This window comes from Grammomys surdaster, unplaced genomic scaffold (genome assembly GCF_004785775.1).
Source record: "Grammomys surdaster isolate TR1022 unplaced genomic scaffold, NIH_TR_1.0 126048, whole genome shotgun sequence".
Lineage (NCBI taxonomy): Eukaryota > Metazoa > Chordata > Mammalia > Rodentia > Muridae > Grammomys > Grammomys surdaster.
The window spans coordinates 3,626,770-3,647,666 of NW_021620860.1; the positions used below are offsets into that span (position 1 = coordinate 3,626,770).

At 44.8% G+C, this 20,897-nt stretch overlaps 1 protein-coding gene across 1 annotated transcript in view; it reads left to right on the forward strand.

Moving 5' to 3' along the window:
- Calcoco2 (calcium binding and coiled-coil domain 2) overlaps nt 1-15,669 on the forward strand; it is a 16,626-nt gene extending 957 nt beyond the window's left edge. Inside the window, exons 2-12 of the mRNA XM_028754991.1 lie at nt 3,030-3,132; nt 3,243-3,376; nt 3,861-3,965; nt 5,442-5,944; nt 6,200-6,269; nt 7,524-7,646; nt 9,445-9,603; nt 11,037-11,132; nt 13,547-13,685; nt 15,068-15,099; nt 15,550-15,669. Of these exons, the coding sequence (XP_028610824.1) occupies nt 3,030-3,132; nt 3,243-3,376; nt 3,861-3,965; nt 5,442-5,944; nt 6,200-6,269; nt 7,524-7,646; nt 9,445-9,603; nt 11,037-11,132; nt 13,547-13,685; nt 15,068-15,099; nt 15,550-15,669 (1,584 nt within the window). The remainder of the gene's footprint in view (nt 1-3,029; nt 3,133-3,242; nt 3,377-3,860; nt 3,966-5,441; nt 5,945-6,199; nt 6,270-7,523; nt 7,647-9,444; nt 9,604-11,036; nt 11,133-13,546; nt 13,686-15,067; nt 15,100-15,549) is intronic.
- Nucleotides 15,670-20,897: the final 5,228 nt, after the last annotated feature.

Below are 20,897 nucleotides of genomic sequence, written 5' to 3' on the forward strand. Positions count from 1 at the left end.
GTTTTTCGAGACAGGGTTTCTCTGTGGAGCCCTGGCTGTCCTGGAACTCACTCTGTAGACCAGGCTGGCCTCAAACTCAGAAATCCGCCTGCCTCTGCCTCCCAAGTGCTGGGATTAAAGGCATGCACCACCACTGCCCGGCTAATGAAATCTTTAAAAATAAGAATAAACATGAAATAAAATCAGTTTTTCCTGCTGCTTTTTCAGAGGACCCAATTTCATTCCCAGAACCCATACAAAGGGTAGCAGCTATCTGTATGTATAACTCTGGTTTCAGGGGATCTGATGATGGCCTTTTCTATGTGTGCTAGGCATGCACATGGCATACATGCATCATGTAAGCAAAAACTTATACACAAAAAAATTTAAGATTGAATTTTTATGTATATGTGGGGTGCATGTATAAAATACAGGTACCTGTGGGATACAGACTCTACAGGCTCCTTATTTTTGCTTTTTAATGCATCTTCAAGATGGGTAAGATGGCTCAGTGAAGGGTCTTATAAACCTAGTCTCCTAAAAGGTAGAAGGAGAGAACCAGCTTTTAAGTGGTACTGCAACATGTACATCTCACACATTTGCACACACAGACATCCCCGCACAATAAAATTAAATGTTACAAATGCGTAGGCCCAGTGATGTGGCTCTGGATGAAGGTGCTTGCTGTCAAGCCTGGTGACTCGGTTCAACATCTAGGTCCTTGGGGTGGGGGGAGGGACCAACACCTGCTGCCTGTCCTCTGACCTCAACATAATGGAACTTGTGCCTGCCGACAATAGTTTAATTTTTAAAAAAGATTTAATTATACAAGTACACCATAGCTGTCTTCAGACACACCAGAAGAGGGCATCGGATTCCATTTCAGATGGTTGTGAGCCACCATGTTGCTGGGAATTGAACTCAGGACCTCTGGAAGTGCAGTCAGTGCTCTTAACCACTGAGCCATCTCTCCAGCCCTTGGTATTTCAATAAATAGATTAATTAATTAAATTAACTAAAAGGTTAACCTAAAGGGGCTTTCTAAAGAAGATCTCTACAAAACTATTGGCTTCAGCAGCCAGCACTCTGAAGATTTACTGTAGGCTGAGCCTCTACTGGGGAGCAGGTAATGCCCTCACAGCAGTTTCTCCACTCCCATCCCGAAATTTGAGACCCCAAAGGTCTCAAAGAGACTAACTGCTGAAGTGCATTGACTCCCAAGCCACTATTTTCTGAATTCCTTTGGTTAATTAAAAGATTCAGTCATTGGTTGTGAAGCTTTGTTCTTCATACCTCACTTTCCCTCACACACTCCTCACCAGCAGTTCCTGGTACCAAGTTCAAATGTAGCAAAAAATTGAGTCAGGGTCTCATGTGGTCCAGGCCAGCTAGCCTCAAACTCACTGTAGCCGAGCATGATTTTGAATGAACTTCTGATCTCCCTGCCATAGCCACATAATTGCTTGGGTTAGAAGAGTATACTGCCATGTTTCCAGTGTTTTTAACAGTGCTATGCAACCTATTCCAGATGTAGTGACAGCTACTATCAACCAAAAGCATGAGTCAGCTTGTTTGCATGTGTCCACCTGTGCTTCGAGCTCTTCTTGACCTGGTATTTTAAATGTTTCCAAAGTTACAGAGGGATTACATTCACACCCAGGCATACTGAGATTAGGCCCCCTGGGAGAGTCAGGGGTAGATAGACATTGCAAGCAGCTAGAAGCTCTTTCTTTGTTCCCAGGCAGCAATGATTCCTAGGCCACAGTGTATTGAAATGTGAATGAAGGTTCCATAAAACTCTGCTTTCCTGTTTCAGTATGATCCCTATCTGTGCCTGACATCCTCAGGGTAAACTTCATACAGAATGCAGACTTATCTGGTAACCTCCTGAGACTTCAAGACAATTTTTGTTTTTGTTTGTTTGAGACAGTGTTTCTGTGTATATAGCTTTGACCATCCTGGAACTTACCAGGATAACCTCTCGAACTCAGGGATCCCCCTGCTTCTTAAGTGCTGGGATTAAAGCCTCCACTGCCCAGCTAGCTTCTGCTAATCCTTAGGGGGCAAAAAGATGAACTGGTTAATAAAGACAGCTGATGCCAGGCCATGGTGGCATACACCTTTAATCCCAGCACTTGGGAGGCAGAGGGAGGTGGATTTCTGAGTTGGCCAGCCTGGTCTACAGAGTGAGTTCCAGGACAGCCAGGGCTACACAGAGAAACTGTCTCTGTATGAAAAAATGAAAAAGACAGCTGATGTGCACGTATGTACACATGTGCACACATGTACACACACACACACATGCATGCATAAATACACATGCACTCACAGTTTTGTTATATAGCTCAGTCTGGCCTCACAATCTTTCTGCAGGCTCCTGAGTGAGCTGAGATGATGGGCAGGCACTGTTACCATCTGCTACTCAAGCTCTTTTACCTCTCAAACTCGTAACACCCCTTGCTTTAGCTCTCAAGTACCAGAACTATATATACGCAGGAGTACAACTAGCTGGTAGAAATTGGAGCTCATGTAATGAATGTTGAAGTTAGTTAGTTGCATTTCCTTAACTGGAATTTTGAGCTGTTTGTATAACTCAACTTTTTTTTTTTTTGGTTTTTTCGAGACAGGGTTTCTCTGTGTAACCCTGGCTGTCCTGGAACTCACTGTAGACCAGACTGGCCTCGAACTCAGAAATCCACCTGCCTCTGCCTCCCAAGTGCTGGGATTAAAGGCGTGCGCCACCACCGCCCGGCATAACTCAACTTTTGGTTGTATTAGATCAGTGTTCTAAACCTTCCTACTGCAGTGACTCTTTAGTCTACAATGTAGATATTTTTGGAGATAGGTTTGCCAAAGGGGTCATGACCCACAGGTTGAGAGCTGCTGGCTGTATCCCCCCTCCTCTACATAATGGCCAGACAAGAAACAGGGATCTGTTTCTCATTCTATCTTCAGTGTATACAAATAAAATATAAGTGCGCTTTTAAGAATTCACTGCAAAAGTAAGGCTTATTCAAGTTCTCAGTGCTCAATTAGTCTCCTCTTTGCAGGTAGGGTGGAAGACGACCCAGGAGTATTACACCTTCATGTGGGCTCCCTTGCCCAAAGACCTGAACAAAGGATCAGCCACACAGCAGGAAATCCAATTCAAAGGTAGGAAAATACTAAGTCAAAGACCCTGAGAACTCTGTCCATGACTGGGACCGTTTTTTTTTTGTTTTGTTTTATATGGGGTAGCTCATTAAAACATGTTCTGCTTTCAGCTTATTATCTGCCCAAGGACATGGAGCATTACCAGTTCTGCTATGTGGATGAAGATGGTTTGGTCCAGGGAGCAAGCATCCCTTTCCAGTTCCATCCAGACCCTGACGAGGACATAATGATTGTTATCAATAAGGTCTGTTAACTGTCTCCCCTTGAGCCTTCCTTCCCAGGTTAGGGTGAACTTTAAGTCAGGCTTTGAAGTGGCTATGAGTGTTGGAGAAATCCTATGGTGCCACTTGAACACACTTCTGGAATAACTTAGAGATGCTTTTTAAAAAATCAAACAATTGATGATTTCTCCCTTCAATCCTTTTAAAGAGAGAACTTCCCACTGGCCCAGGTAGGCATAGAATTCAGGGAAGTCCTCCTGCCTCTGGAGTTCTAAGATCCCAGTAGTTCTAAGATCACAGTTCCACTGTGCTCGGGTCCCTCATCTTACGGTTTGCTCATCTTAAAGTTTGCTCATCTTTCTCTGGTGAAGGCAACCTCAATGCTTGACTTTGTGGCATTGCCTGTGCACTTCATAACTACTCTCTCCAGCAGATGCCAGCATCACTGAGTGGGAATCACACTTTGATTGTGAGAAGGACTTTAAAGCTACCTGCCTTCTCTTGCAGGAAAAGATGGAAGAGATGGAACAGCTCAGTGAGGAGCTTTACCAAGAAAACCAGGAGCTGAAAGACAAGTATGCTGACCTCCATGAGCAGCTCCAGAGGAAGCAGGTACAGATGCTGGCCCGATGAACCTGCAGTCTCTGGCTTGAGATTTATCATCTCTCCTTTAACACACACCAGTGGTTCTCAACCTTCCTAACACTGGAATAAAGTTCTTCATGTTGTGGTGACCTCTAACCATGAAATTTTCGTTGCTACTTCATAACTACTGTTGCTACTGGTGTGAATCATAATGTAAATATCTTTTTTGGAGATGCAATAGAGGTTTGCCCAAAGGGTTTGCAGCTCAGGTTGAATAGTTAGCTGCTTTATGTTTCTGAGACCTTTATATTTCTGTGTAGCCTTGCCTGTCCTGGAACTCTGTAGACCAGGCTGGCCTGAATCTCAAGAGATTTGCCTGCCTCTATCCCTGGTATCCTGGGACTGAAGGCATGTGCCACCACCTGGCATGATATCCAATAATTAAAATTACATGTAGCTCTTATCAATTTATGTGGCAATAGTAAACAGTGACTTAGCTTCTATCCACTGGAAAGTGTTAGGTCTGGTATGTCCCAGGCACTCATTTGTCTCATTTTTAAAAAAAAATGGATTAATGGGTAAATGCTCTGGTAATGTTGACATTAACATAGATGTAGTTTTTTTTTAATGTGGCTGTTTGACCTTGAACTCAAGGTATCTCTGCCTCAGTTTCTCAAATGCTGGGATTACAGGCATTTAGCACGACAGACCACACCCAGGGTCAAGCTTGTTTTTTGAACAAGGGTCTCACAATGGAGCCCTGACTGGTGTGGAGCTTGCTGTGTAAATTATGATGGACTTGTTGCCTCTCAGACTGTTAGGATTAAAGCTGTTAGTCACCACACCTAACTGGAGTTAGATGCACTAAAAAAAAAACTTAGCTGAATGTGGTGGCAGACTCTTCAATCCCAGCACTTGGAAGGCAGAGGCAGGTATGGTAGATCTGTGAGTTTGAGGTCAAGCCTCTTTTTCATAGTGAAAAGCCTGTCTGTCTCAAATTATGCGTACATGTTTGCCTGCTTGTATGTACATTTGATTTGCAAAGAGGCAAGTAGGAGTCTGGACACTGGGAACTGGAAGCAGATCCTGCAAAGGCATCTGCTTTCTCTAGTCCTTGGATGCCTTTTAAGAACAGACTGGGGCTATGTAATATATAGGTCACCTGGCGCATGGGAGGCCCCACAGAGACAACACGGAAAGAGTGTAACTCAGTGTTCAATTGCTTGAAGAAGCTTGAGGGGTATGTCTCATGAATACACCACAGTACTCAATAAATGTTTTTTCTCTTTAGCTAGATAACATACTAAAACTCATCTTTAAGTGATATGGGAAGATGACTCAGCAGTTAAAATCACTAACTATTCTTCCAAAAGTTGAGTTCAATTCTCAGCAACCACATGGTGGCTCACCATCTGCAATAGGATCTGATGCCCTCTTCTGTGTCTGAAGACAGCTACAGTGTATTCATATAAATAAAATAAAATAATCTGTCTCTCATTCCAGGTGGCACTGGAGGCAACACAGAAGATAAATAAGAACTTAGAACAGGAAGTGGAAGAGAAGGCCTCTTGGGAGGAGGAGAAGGCCTCTTGGGAGGAAGAGAAGGCCTCTTGGGAAGAAGAGAAGGCCTCTTGGGAGGAAGAGAAGGCCTCTTGGGAGGAGGAGAAGGCCTCTTGGGAGGAGGAGAAGACATCTTGGGAGGAGAAAAAGGCCTCCTGGGAGGAAGAGAAGACATCTTGGGAAGAGAAGGCCTCTTGGGAGGAGGAGAAGGCCTCCTGGGAGGAAGAGAAGGCCTCCTGGGAGGAAGAGAAGGCCTCCTGGGAGGAAGAGAAGGCCTCCTGGGAGGAATTGAAGGCCTCCAGGGAGGAAGAGAAGACATCCTGGGAAGAGGAGAAGGCCTCTTGGGAGGAAGAGAAGGCCTCTTGGGAGGAAGAGAAGGCTTCCTGGGAGGAATTGAAGGCCTCCTGGGAGGAAGAGAAGGACTCTCGAGAGAGTGAGCTGCTCCAGTGAGTATGGGAGGGGCTGCTGTGAGTGAACACTGCCTGTTACTGCATGGTATGATTGATATCCCAGACTATGGATCAGAAGTTTATAAAGCCATCCTCACCTATATAGCCTGTATAGCAGATGCCTCTCTTAAAATAAATAAATAAATAAATAAATAAATAAATAAATAAATGTTTATAGGTAATTAACTGTAGGTTTAGGACTTAGGTCCTGGGGCAATTGATCTGGAATCAATAGTCATTTCTACTTTCTAGCCTGAAAGAATACAACCAGAAGATAACCTCAGAAAAGGAGGACTTGGGGATTCAACTAAAAGAGCTTCAGGTAGGTGATTCTTGGTGCTTTTGCCAAAGAGCATGTTCTCAGCTTTCCCAAATATCCAACACTGGAAGGAATAGTTGACTACAGGGTAAGAATCCATCCTGGTGGAAAGGGAGAGGCGGAGTGAGCTTCTCAACAGCACAGCCTTTCTTATGTATTCTACCTGGGCCTGCCAAGGGAGGACTTTTTTCCCCCCTTTATTGTCCTCAGAAATGGCTGCAAGGGGACAGAGAAGGTTTGGAGGTGATCTGTATTCAATCCTGTGATCCCATTCCTTCATGTTACAAAGAATGGTCTACAAGGAAATTATTGTGAACTTATGTATATCATGAGTTAACCTTAAGGATGGCAGTCACTGATTAGAATAATCATTGTGTTTGGGTTTTTTTTGTTGTTGTTTTTCAAGACAGGGCTTCTGTGTAGTTCTGGCTGTCTGTAGTTCTGGGATCCTTTGCAGACTTTTGGAAAAAGTGAGAGAAGCAAGCATGGTGGCCCTTAGGTCACCCCCCCCCACACACACACCACTGGTGTTCGGCTGCTCTGGGACTAGAACCTGGATCATAAGCTGTCAGTGTCTGTAACCTTTACAAGCTGCGGCATCTGCTTGTCCTGAAGGCTGACTGAAACAAGGAGCAATAATGACAGGGTCCTCTGTTTTTTGTGTTTTGTTTTTTGTTTGTTTGTTTTTTCGAGACAGGGTTTCTCTGTATAGCCCTGGCTGTCCTGGAACTCACTCTGTAGACCAGGCTGGCCTCGAACTCACAAATCTGCCTACCTCTGCCTCCCAAGTACTAGGATTAATGGTGTGTGCCACCACCGCCCGGCTAGAAGAATTTTTTAAGTAAAGTCTTACTCAGAAGTCTATTTTAAAGCAGAACTAGTATTTAGGGAGAAAGACAAACATTTAAGAAAAGTGCTGGGCTCGGGAGATGGCTCAGAAGTTAAGAGCACTGTCTGCTCTTCCAGAGGTCCTGAGTTCAATTCCCAGCAACCACATGGGAGCTCACAACCATCTGTAATGGGATCTGGTGCCCCCTCCTGGCCTGCAGGTATATGTGCAGGCAGAACATTGTATACATAAAAAATAAATAAATAAATAAAAAAAAAAAGAAAAGTGCTTGACTGTTGCTCATTGAGGAGAGTACTGAGAGCTCGTTGCAGGTGGGAGTTGCTAGGGCAACACCTTCCATCCTTACCTTAGAATCTAATCACGGTCCTAGTTTTCCTTTGTCTTCATGTTGAATTCTCTGGATTTAGACCCACCTGGCAACTAAAGAAAAAGACATGGAGGAGCTGATGGTGAGAGATCAAGAAAAGACAGAGCAGCTGGAAAAGCTCAAGAGAGAAAACAGCCTGCTCTCCACCAGCTTAACTGAACAGGTAAACTCAGAAAAACATTTCCAAGACAATGCACTGGGCTTTGTTTGGGTCTGGGAAAAGTTTCAGCAGAAACATTTACTAACTCTGCTACTTTCTGAGATACCGCTGGATAGCCTGGAATCCAGTTGTTTTTTCTCTCCCATCTATCTCTTTCTTTACTTTAAAGGCGCGCAACACTACAGCTCGCTCAAAGAAGCAGTGTTATATGAGGTTGTGCATGTCATGATTTTTTTATTCTACTAAGACTTAACCTTTTTACGTCTGCCTGCTCACGAGTTCAGCAAGTGTGTGTGTCTGTGTCTGTGTGTTTGAGTGTGTCTGTGTGTGTGCATTGCGGTGTCTGTGTCACAGTGGTGGTACTAAAGTCTGTTTCTATGCAGAAGACTCAATGGAAGGCACTTGAACAGACAGTGGAAATGTTGCAGGAGAAGAAAAGTGCAGTGAAGAAGAAGTACCATGAGCTAAAGGCACGTTGACTGTTTTTGCATGGCTATGCGAGTGGGAGGCTAAGAGGAAAGACAGAGGGGTCTGTCTCCAGGAGACAAAAGATTTTAGAATGGTTGTCACCTCAGTGTTTCATTTACTTTCTATCTAAAATGACATTGAATCTGCCATTTAAAATGTTTCAGAGGCCGATGTGTATGGTGAATGATCAAGGAGTACTGAAAATTAAATATCAGGAGAGACGGTAGTGGATAAGTCCTTTGGGTTAAGGAGCCATACAAAACAATCCGCTCACTCCAGTTATGTGGAAAACAATAACTATAAAGCGTCACACAACAGGAAATTAGAACACCCAAAGCCAATTTTCTTATAATTAATGTTAGCAATTATTAATAGAAAATCATTCTGAGAGGTAATTATGCAGCAATGCAACCCTAATTAAATAGTACTAACTTCCTGTTTATAACTGGCTGGGAAAGAGGCCTCATGACGCTGACAGGTAATGAAACCCAGCATGGGAAACCCTGACGATTCTCAGGTCTGAAGTTGTCTGACAGTCTCATTGTAGCTGGTTACCCTTGGTCATCCTATTTGGTAAGTTTTTGAGAACTGACTGTATAAAAGATACTGCATTTACAACTGCTCCTTACTGTCTCAGCTAGGTAGACAGTGGAGGCAAGAGAAGTAGGAGTTGAAGGTCCTCCTTACCTGCATACTGAGTTTCAAGTCAGCCCACACTAATATATATACACATACGTACATACATACATATATGTATATGTATATATACACACACACACAAGCATGAAGGGTGAAGAGCAGACAGGGTCTGCAAATGGACAGCTCTCAGGTTCCCATAGACAAGGCTTTGAGAAACTGAATTACTTACCAACCTTGACAATGGAGATTTTCCTACAACAGAGAATTTCTGAATTCTGAAATGGCACCACCTGGTCCCATTTAACCTACATTCCTGCACTCTACTGCACCATCAGGGAATTGGTGGTTAGATGGGTTCACTGGCAATGAGGATTGAGCCCGGGGCATGTGCTAAGCATGTGCTTCTCTTTCACTGAGCTACTACCCCAGGACTTCTGCCCCATTCACCTTCATTCAAACCACGCGTTTACTGCCTTGCTCTGCATATGAGTCTTCAGTATTGAAGTAGGAGAAACTTTGTGGTTAGTCTAGCTTTCCTTGGAATTTTTCAAAACCCAAGGACTTGCGGGGAGGGCTTGGTGCTGGGAATTGGACTCAGGACCTTGCACATACATTCATTCCCTTGTACATATAATAAATCTTTATTTCTCATGCAAAAGCCTTCTAACTGCAAGGACTGTATTTTATACTTCAGGAGCCTAAGAACAAGTCAACAGCAACGGAGGAGGAGTTAGCAAGAGAGGTGGATCGCCTCAAGGCGAAGGTAGAGGCTGGGAGAGCCTGTTACATAGAGAAGTACAAAGAGTGTCAGCGACTGCACAAACAGATCAGGCAACTCAGGGCCTCTACAATGGTAGGTGGCAGAGTTAGGGGCCCAGGGAAGTAAGGGATTTGAAAGTGAGGGTTTTTAGGCTAGCCCAGAAGATATATATACCATTACTTTTTGTTCTGTAAAGAGAGGGGTGGAGTTAAGAAGCCAGAAGCCAACCTGGGCATGGGGAAAGTCCCTGGGATCTGAGGCCCAGCCCACCCACCATCCCAGGGATAAATGTTTCGTAATGATTCAGGAGGTTCGGTGCAGACTCAGTCCTTTCTTATTTCTGCCTTTTGAGGAAGCGAAGCAGGATCAGAAGAGCCAGCAGGAGCCAGTGGGGATGGGGAGCGACCAGCCTGACACCAGCACTGTCATCGGGTAGCCCCCTCTCGATTTACCTCAGGGTCGGCTAGAAGCGCACAGCAGTTTGGGCACCAGCATTCAAATAAAAAAAAATTGTGCAACCAAAACCACAACTAGTAGGATTAGCTAAAGTGTGTTTGTGAGATGTATGCACATGTATGTGTACAAACACGGGGTCTGTACAGAAGCATGAAGTTAAGTCACCCCATCTTTCTGGGAGGCTTAAGAGCCTAGGCTGTTTTCTCTGTGGAACCTGAGACAGTATACCTGTGCTCATACTGGGAGAGTCTTCCCAAGCACTTAAAGCCTGAGCAGTAAGTACCTCAGGCCTCATGGAGCAAGGTGTTCACTCAGCTAATATGACGGCTGGGTAGGGTTACAGTTATCTGTGCCACTGATGTGAATTCATCTGCCTCTTGCCTCACCTCCTCTCTTTACTCTGCCAGTTAAATCAAACATCATGGCATCTCATTCATGCCTGGTCAGCCATTGGGTTGGCTAAGTCACTAGCACCCTCCCAGATTTCCCTTCTCCCCAGCCTCAGTCCTCCCTTTGGAAGCCAGTCTCCTACCTTGGGAGGCTACACTGCTGTCTTAGTTAAGGTTTTACTGCTGTGAAGTGAATTCATGACCTTGCCTTTAAAAATTTCTTTGTAGGCCAGGAGGTGGTGCTTTAATCCCAGCACTTGGGAGGCAGAGACAGACAGGTTTGTGAGTTCGAGGCCAGCCTGGTCTACAGAGTGAGTTCCAGGACAGCCAGGGCTGCACAGAGAAACCCTGTCAAAAAAAAAAATCAACCATGACCTCTTATAAGGATGACAATTAATTGGGGTTGGATTACAGGTTCTGAGGTTCAGTCCATTACCCTCAAGATGGGAACATGGCATTATCCAGGCAGAGACATAGGGCTGGAAGAGCTGAGAGTTATACTTGTTCCAAGGCAACTAGCTGAAGACTGACTTTCAGGCAGCTAGAACAAAGGTATTAAGGCCTACACCCATAGTGACACATCTACTTCAAGGACACACCTAATAGTGCCACTCTCTGGGCCAAGCACATACAAACCCTCACAACTGCATTACAAGATTCTTATGTCTTTATTGTTGACAGGACAAGAATGCTACCCTATTAGGACAGCTCAGCACCTTCAAGACCGATAACAATGTGTTGAACAAAGAAAACGAGAGACTAAACTCCAAAATTGCTGTAAGTGTGGAAGGAGGAAGGAAATCCTGAGATTTCAGAGGGAAGGGCTGGCTGGGCATAGTGAACCTGGGGTAAGGCACAAACAGCTCAAGTTTGAGACCATCCCAGGCTACAGCATAAGTCTCAAAAGAGATTTAGAGAGAACATCTTGTATGGATGGATGCATCATTTGTCAATTAAAAAGCCTCTGGCCTATGGTTTAGGCAGGAAATAGAAGGTAGGATATCCAGAAGGAGAAAATTCTGGGACAGAGCCAGGTACATGGTAACCTGAGCCCGTTCCCAGCCATGTGGCAGGATGTTAAAATAAATGGGTTCTCTGAAGTTATTGTAGTCAGAGACAGCCACGATATTTAAATATATTGAGTCTGACTCTCAAGAACCAAAGGCCTCTACAACTAGAGACTAGAGTTGCACAGGTTAGCTCAAAGGTATGATAGTAAAGTAGGAAGTTGAAGGGAATTTACCCAGTGAAGCAAAGATTAATCATGTTTTCTGTAACGGCCGTTTCTTTTGTAACGGCCGTCGGGTTCTGCTACTTTGTAAAGGCCGGCCGGTTCTGCTGCTCCGGTACGCAGGTCAGGGTCTAGCAAGAGAGAGAGTGGGGACGGAGGAAGGGGAAAAAGGGGGCGAGAGACGCAAAAGATAGATACAAGACAGAGTCCGGTGGCGTCTCTTCAAGTCTCTTCTTTATTCTCCTCTCTTCTTACTATATTCTCACTCCTTCAGTCTCCTGACACCTCTCACTTTCTCACTCCTTCCTCTACTTCCTACTTCCTACTACCTCCTACTACTTACTACCTCCTACTTTCTACCTCCTCAATAGAAAGGAAATCCGGGTATTTATACCCTTTACCACGTGACTTGCCCTCGTGGACAATCTCAACTGAAGCCACTACGTCACGTGCCTTGTAGCCATGGATACCAGGAGCACCTGGCAGCTGGGGGCACTAAACAGTGTAACAAGATGTTTATCAGAGTGCGCTCAGCTATTGCAGGCTGTTGAAACAAGTCTCTTGTCAGGGTATATGACTCAAGATGGCTGTAAAGATGATAGCCACTTTCGGCTAAGAGTCGGCTCCCAACAGTTTTCTTATTACAAAATCCTGGGATCTGGCTTTTCTAAGACAGTATCACAAGTAAGTATCACACGTAACCCAGACTGGCCTCAAACTTTAAGCAGAGAATGGCCTTCACTTCCAGAGCCTGTGGGGTCCATTTCCCTTGTATTGAGGTCAGTCATCCACTACCATGCCTCATGTATGTGGTGCTGGGGTCTGACTGAATCCAGGGAGTTTGTGCATCCTGGGCAAGCAGTTGGCCAGCCTAGTTTTTGTCTTTTTGGATATTTTATAGTCCAGCCTGTCTAGAAACAATCCTGTCTCTGCCTCCCCACACTGGGATTATAAGCATTACTTACTGTACTGTGTTCAGTACATTTTCCTCTCTCTTTTTGTACTTAGCTTGACAGTGTTCATCTCAGAAGCAACCCTAGTGGGCTAGCCAGTGCTAACCATTCACTCGGCCATCCAATATTTGTATGTCAGACACCAGCAGATAAAAAGGCCAGCATCAAAGAAATGTTTCTACTTCTAAATAGACAGCTCACTGGGCTGTCACTACCCTTTCTCTAAGCCTTTCAGGCTAAGCCCTAGCTTTTCATTTCTACTTAAAACAATGAAGACCCCACATAACGAAATACATTGCCTTAGGTTTTTCTTTGTTTGGTTTTTTGAGACAGTCTTTCTGTGTAGCTCCTGGAAGTTACTCTGTAGACCAGGCTAGCCTCCATCCAACACATGGAGGTTCACCTGGCTGCCTCCGAAGTGCTGGGATTAAAGGCTTGTACCACCATTAAAAGATGCTGGCAGTACAAACTCTTAACCCTTAATCCTTCTCCAGTCACAAGAACCAGGAATAAAGTCTATGGAGTTTTTCCTCCTACTTCGACATGGGTTTTGGGGATCCAACTCAGATTACCAAGCTAAAGACAGGCAAGGTTGGTGGCATATACCTTTATTCTCAGCACTAGGGAGGCAGATCTGAGTGGAAAGCCAGCAAGGTCAGGAAAGCCAGCACCAGGATAGCCAGAACTGTATAGAGACCCTGTCTTACATTGATACATACATGCAAACATACATGTAAACATACATACATGCAAACAAGCTCAGGGCTAGACTGAACTACCTGGCACCATCAAACAGTGGGTCACCAGCAACATGGCTCATCAGGTAAAAGGCATTTGTCATGTAAGCCTGGTGGCCTAGTTGGAGCCAATGTTAAGAGTCACTCCATGAAATTATCTCACAATAACAACGCCTCCCATCATGCCCAGAAAAAAAACCAAAAACATTAACATACAAATTCTAAATTCATAGCTAAATTCAGATACACTTCAACATAATTTGCCCTTAGCTTCTGATGAAGGAGAATGAAGCACTGCAGAGGTCCCTGGACAACAAAGATGTCTCTTCACCTCAAGGAGCTGCTAAGCCAGAGGTCCCTTCACCTCCAGAACCTGGTAAGCCTGAGGTCCCCTCACCTCCAGAAGCTGGTAAGGTCCCCCCACCTGGAATAGATGCTGACCTAGGCTGTTTTCAATTGATAAGACAATTTTCCTATCATAGTTGGAAAGTGTAGCCAGTGTTACCCACTCTGAAGGTTCTATGTTTCCCTTTCTACACCTTTTCTTCCACTCTTTCAAACCCCTAGACAGGAAAACAGGAAGGAGACCCCTAAATAAGGTCAGGGGTTGGAAAGGAGGTGATGGTATGCTGAGTAGGTACATTGAATTCTTGGAAAGTTTGAAGGTATCTGTTTTCTTATTTCTTACTTATTTGCATGTGACTATCAAATCATGACCAACAACAAGAATGGACAAAGCTTCACCGGACTAGGTGCCATTTCTGCACCCTCTGAACAATCCCATAAACTAGCTACAGCTGGCACAATCATGCCTCTGCTAGAGCACAAGGCAAATCATTGTTAATTGTTGAGAAACAGCCCCATAGCCTCATAGCCCCACAACTGGGATTAAAGGAAGACATTCTTACAATATTTCTGTTTTGGGAGTTTTGTTTTTAAGAAACCAACCATCTATAAAGAGATCTGATGCCCTCTACTGGCCTAAAGGCATACATGCAAGCAGAATGCTATATAAAAACTTTCAAAAAAAAAAAACAACTCAAATTGCCAATATATCTTTCCCTCATTGTGTGTGCGTGTTTGTGTGCTAGGAAGGTTCTGAGCGATGGGGGTGGGGGACCAGTGGAGGAGTTATGGATATCCCCAAAGCAGTCAGCTGGACGGATGAGACATGATTTAGGAGAACTTGTCTCCTGTTGGCACTGCAGTCATATCTGTATGTGTGTGTGTGTATGGATGTATGGATGGCATATCCAGGTGGTTGTTGGTGCTTCCCACTGCCCAGGCTGCTTGGGATCACAGTGACCACTGAGATGCCTTCCTGATTGAGCTGGGGAAAGGGCCGAGTAAAGTGCTTTGTGAGTGAGTTCTCAGAACCTGCCTAAAGCTGGATGCTATACACATCACAGTAATAATCCCAGTGTTCCTACCTTGAGATATGAGGCTAGCCTGGGCAAAGGAGACTATGCTTCAGACAAAGCAGACTAGGGCCTACACCTGAGATTGTCCTCTGTCCTCCCTGTATGTGCCATGGCCCAGTTTGGGGCTTGTAATCCACAATACATGTAAAGCAGCAGATTCTAACAACAACAAAAAGCCAGAGGATTGTTTGAGCACCCTCCAAATCAAATACAGCCAGGCATAGCAGCCTGCACATTTAATCCCAGCACTCAGGCAGACAAAACCTGCATAGTCAGAACAATGAAGGTCACAATGTATCTACTAGGAAACAGCTGGTGTTCAGGTTTGCTAGTTTTTTCATTAAGCGAAATCCTTTTTTATTCCCCTTAGGTCTCGAAGGAAGTTGTTTTTCTCCTTACAAGGTATGTATTTTTAGTTCATGAGATTGTTGCTCATTTATAAGGTCCCTGAGAAATCTCCATTCCTGTTCCAAATCATGGGAGAGATCAATTCATTTTGATAGCTACAGGGGTTATCTGGCACAATCTGTCCTGAGCCCTGGGGTGAGGTAGCCTGTTGAGGCGAAAAGGAAGCGGCTTTAAACCATCACTGCTCAAGGTCTCCACTCAGTGTCAGTAGATGGAGTGAGGCCTGGGAAGCCAACCAAACATGGCCTGCCTAGTGCCCCTTTCAGAGCTATATAGACTGTTTTGGCAATAGTAAGGCCTTTCAGTTCTGGAATGAGAGGAAGCCCCAGGGATCTTCTACATATATTCCTGTATCTTGTACCTTTCATGTGCTCCTTATGCCAGACACAATATGGTGGGCATGGTGTGATGCATGCATTTGTACTGACCTCCATTTTTCACTAGGACTCGTCACCAGACCGGGAGCAGAAGGAGCCCCAAGATTTCATCTGTTCACTTTGTACGAAGGTCTGCCCTGCAACAGAGAGATGGGACCCTGCCCTGCCTGAGGACCCCAACCTGTGAGTCTGCTGGGCCAGATTCAGTGTATAGAACATGGTTTCTACTGCAAATTATCCTATCAGAGAAGGCTGCCTAGCCAGAAATCATTAGGGGTTCACATAGAAATTCTGTAGGATGATAGTGAACATGCTGCGGCCACCTTGTCATAACTAGCCTCTCAGCCTGTCACCTCCAGTGCCCAGGATGAAGGTACCTGCTGATTCACAGAAGCTGGTTTTTAACACTTAAATCATTTTCTTCTGAGATGCCTACCGCATTCAGTCAGTCCTTGGGTACATATGTGGCCAGACCTCAGTGCTAACCTTGAGGGGAGCAAGCAAGAGGACCAATTTTTTTCATCTTCTTTGGCCCTATCTACAGTTAGAAAATCTCAGATCTGCTTTGCTGCGATCAAAGCTTTGTGCTATCCACACCTGGCTTTCCCAGGGAAAAATGGGGATGGGAGGACACAAGGCTTCTTGCAATTGACATTTTCTGTTCCTTTCTATACATGTATGGAGATTTTTTTTCTTACTCTGGCTAATCCAGAATTCACTGTGTAGCCCAGGTTGACCTGAAAATAGGCTGAGTTACCTTCCTAAGTGCTGAGACCAGTCCTGAGTCATTGCTTTGGTCTATAGATCTCTTAGTAAATTAGGAATTGTATGAACTAGGAATGTGTAGGCTTGTAGCTTTCTCTGCTACTAATTGAATTTGTATGAATGGAAGAATAATGGATCTATATAACCTTCCATATTAAAATTTTTCTCTTTTCAAGGACTTTGGTTTTGTTTCAAGAACATTTCTATGTAGCCCTGGCTGTTCTGGGCTTTCTCCCTTCCCGAGTGCTAGAATAAATTCCTGAGCCAGTGCTTATTGTTCTGTAAATAGTAAAGGTCTGGAGAGATGGCTCAGTGGTTAGGAGCCACTGCATGAATTGAGTTCTCAGAACCCATGTTGGCAGCTTATAACCAACTTCCTGGAGCTTTGGCCTTTCCTTTGCCTCTGACTTGTGTGCGCTTATGTCAACATAAGGCAGGCAAGGTGATACACCACTTCAGAGTAGAGCCAGGAGGCCAGTCAGAAAACCATTGCAAGACCTTGTCTAGAAATTTTACAATCCTCTCCTCTTGCCTCAGTTTCCCAAAGGCTAGGATTACTAACATGACCTCCGTGCCCAGCTAATACAGGAGTGTCTTCCTGACTTAAAGTGGTGGTGCCTTGATACAGAATTATTCTTCTGAGATAAAGGGAAGAGATGGCAAAGAGACGGAGCCCTGTGAAGATGGAGTTAAAGCAGTACGGGTGCCGGGAAGGGAGTCTGATGCTCTGGAAGAGCAGCAAGTGCTTGTATCTGCTGAGCCATGGCTCCAGCCCAAGTGTTGCTATTTTGCAGTTTTTCCAAACAGTCTTAATTATAACCCTGCCTGGTCTGGTATCCTGTCCTTGGACTATGAACTTGTGGCCCCACACCTAGAAGAACATTTTGCTTATTTCTATGTTGCTGGGATTTGAACTTAGGTCCTTGTATATTCTGGACAAGAGCATTGCCTGTGGCAGAAATTTCCCTCCCGCTACAATTGCCTCTTCTGTCAACACCAGATCTAAATGGGCCTTAAATCCACTCACCAAACAGGAGGTAACTTTGTGAGCCAGGAAGCAATGACACAAGTCAAGGGTGCTGCATCAGTCACTGCTGTGGCCAAACAAACACACTATTCATTTAATTAGGGGCTGGCTTACAGTTTCAGAGGACCAGTCCACAATCATCAAGGCAGAAAGCATGGTAGTAAGCAGTGAGAAGATATGAGGTGGGTGAGTTCCATCCTGAGTGTGGACAGGGGAGAGCCTGTGTGGTGGAGTGACCTGCAGCCTGGGGAAATTTCTCCTCCCAGAAGTTGCTATACCAGTTTGACCAGTGTAAACATCATTTCACTGAGTCAGTATTTTGCGTCTGACCTCAGGGTCTCATCATATGCATCTGTTCCCTGGAATGTCCTGTGGTTCTAAACTATGCAAATTCCCAGGACTTCAAGCTGACAAATTGCCTCCTAGCCTTTGTTACACCCTCCAGCTCCTGCCCATGCTAGTAATTGCTCTAAAATTACAACTGGCTGCACACTCCACTTAGACTTTCCTTCTAAAGCTCCTGAGCAGAGGTGAGCATGTTGGCTTCTGCTCAATTTAGTGATCACCTAGTCTTTAACCCTAGTCTCTTGTCCTCCCTATCTGTGCCCATGTAGCTCAGGACGGTCTTGAGCTCACTATGCAGCCAAGGGTGGCCTCCTGCTTCTATCTCCCAGGCTTGTACCATCATGCTTGGCTTGTGCTTTCTAATTATATGTCAATTTTCTGGGCCATACTAGTGGACTCAAAATACATTCTAAACCAACATTCTGTTTGCTGCCTGTAACTGACTCCTTCCCAACGGCAGCCTGAGGATCTCTGAAACCTCAATGAAAACAGATGAGGGAAAAGCTGAGCTTGACAGTGCCCATCGGTAATCCCAGCACTTGAGAAGCTAAGTCAGAGAGTCATAGGTTCAAGGCGATCCTAGGCTATAGCAAGATCCCTCACAAATTTAAGAATAAAATCACATTAAAAAGTGATTTTTAGGGCTGGAGAGATGGCTCAGCAGTTAAGAGCACTGACTGCTCTTCCAGAGGTCCTGAGTTCAAATCCCAGCAACCACATGGTGGCTTATAACCATCCGCAATGAGATTGGATGCCCTCTTCTGGTGTGTCTGAAGACAGCTACAGTGTACTCATCAAATAAATAAATTAAAAAAAAAAGTGATTTTTTAAAAAAGGCACTAGAGCCGGGCGGTGGTGGCGCACGCCTTTAATCCCAGCACTTGGGAGGCAGAGGCAGGCGGATTTCTGAGTTCGAGAGTTCGAGGCTAGCCTGGTCTACAGAGTGAGTTCCAGGACAGCCAGGGCTACACAGAGAAACCCTGTCTCGAAAAACCAAAAAAAAAAAAAAAAGGCACTAGAGAGATGCTTCAGAGATGAACTGCTCTCGCAGAGAACCTGAGTTCCTGATTCCCAGCATTTATGTCGATGGCTGACTCACAATTGCCTGTAACTCCGGCTGGGGTGGGGAGTGGAGTGGGATCTGACACCCTCTTCTGGCCTCCAAGGCATCTGTACACATGTGGTAGCTATAGCATAAATAAAATTTTATTTTGTGTATATGTATATCAAAGTAGAAAATTCTGGTTGTGTCTTGTGATGCAGACTCCTGGAGTTTTGCTGGAACAGATCCTTCAGAGGACCCGTGATGTTTGGAAAGCGTAAGTAGGACCCTGCAGGCAGTGTCAGCACACTTGCATAGCTAGCCTTGCCAAAACTTACATTGGTCTCTGATCTTTGCTTTGTCGAAAGAGGCATGGCAGAGAATGTCTCCTGGTATTCCAGCTAGTTCTGGTCACTCCTGCTGACCGGTGTCCATTTGGCAGAGGCCTGGCTGTTTGTGCTGCTCATTCATGTTTGGTGATACTTTTGAACTGGACTACTGGTTTTCTGACAATGAAGATTAGAATCTCCCCAAAGAACTCCTAGACAGGTCTCCATCTCCATTGTCCTATAACCCCTCTTTTCTTTCCTACTTTTGGATGCTGAGATAAAAAGGGGATGGAAGCATTTGAGAACCCTTATTAAAGTAGGTTTTGAAAACCCTAAGGTAGGGCTGGAGAGATGGCTCAGAGTTTGAGAGCACTGACTGTTCTTCCCTGAGTTCCCTGAGGTCCTGAGTTCAATTCCCAGCAACCACATGGTGGCTCACAACCATCTATAATGAGATCTGCTCCCCACTTCTTACATGCAGACATACATGCAAGCAGAACACTATGTATATACACTATGTATATAATCTTTTTTTTTTTTTTTAGGTTTTTCGAGACAGGGTTTCCCTGTGTAGTCCTGGCTGTCCTGGATCTCACTCTGTAGACCAGGCTAGCCTCAAACTAACAAATCCACCTGTCTCTGCCTCCCAAGTGCTGGGATTAAAGGCATGTGCCTCCACCGACCGACTAAATAAATCATTTTTTAAAACAAAAAGAAAACTCTAAGGCTACAGTGTATGTGCATGTGAGTGCAAGTACTCATGGAGGCCACAAGAGGGAGCATTAGATTTCCTAGAACTGGCAGACATGTTTGTGAGCCACCTGCCAATAAGAATCCAACTCAATACTCTGCAGGAACAGTTCATGCACTAAGCATAAACGTGTTTAACCATGAACAGTCTCTACAGGCACAGAATATAAAACAGATAAGCATATATTCTTCCCAAGATTGATACTTTTGCTCCCCACAATTAGCTAAGAAAAAACTGCTTACTAGTGTATGTGTGTGTGTGATTTGTTTCACTTTTGTTGTTATTGTTGTTTGAGATAGGGCTTCACTGTGCAGCCCTGGCTATCCTAGAACTTGCTCTGTAAACCAGGGTGGCCTTGAACTCAAATCCACCTGCCTCTGCCTCCTAATTGTTGACATTAAAGGCATACAACTTTAATCTCACATGGTAGCCCCAACTGGCTTGGAACTCACTATGTAGCCCAGGCTGTCCTGGAAATCGTGGCTTTCCCCTCTTCCTGAAGCTCCTAAATGCTGAGACTGTAGGTATGAGACTCCATGCCTGGCTGTTTATGTTTAGTGCCTGTTTTCTTCCTCTAACTGTTCTGTGGGAAGAGGGACTGTCCCTGCACTTTGTTTCTGCTCCTAAGTATAAATCTTTGAGTCTTGTACTCATCTCTGGTCACGTAAACGTGCTGTGTGTTGAACGTTGATCATAACTGAGTTCTATAAATGAGGGGGCCGAGGCTTAGAGAGAAACTGGGTTGTGAGGCGTGGGGCTTCAGCACCATCTAGGGAAAGGGTGGAACCAGCTATGGAAGGCTGGGAGAAGTGGATGTGGAACCTGAGGCTACCTTCTCACTCAACCTTTCACTATCTTCTGCCCAATAAAGTTCATAGTCCAGGAAACCCCTTGCCACTGCTCTTATCCATCCCTGAAGATAAGAGCTGCTTCACCTCTCTCACCTCACACCATGCCCCAAGCTCTGTAACTCTTTGCCAGTGGCCTGACCTTCCCAGCTTACTTAAAAAACAGTTTTCTTTAGGGCTGGAAATATAGCCAAGTCATTAGAGTCCATAACTTACTACCAAACATCAAGATTTTATTTTTATTTGTGTGTATGTCTCTCCCTCTCTCTCTCTCTCTCTCTCTCTCTCTCTCTCTCTCTCTCTCTCTC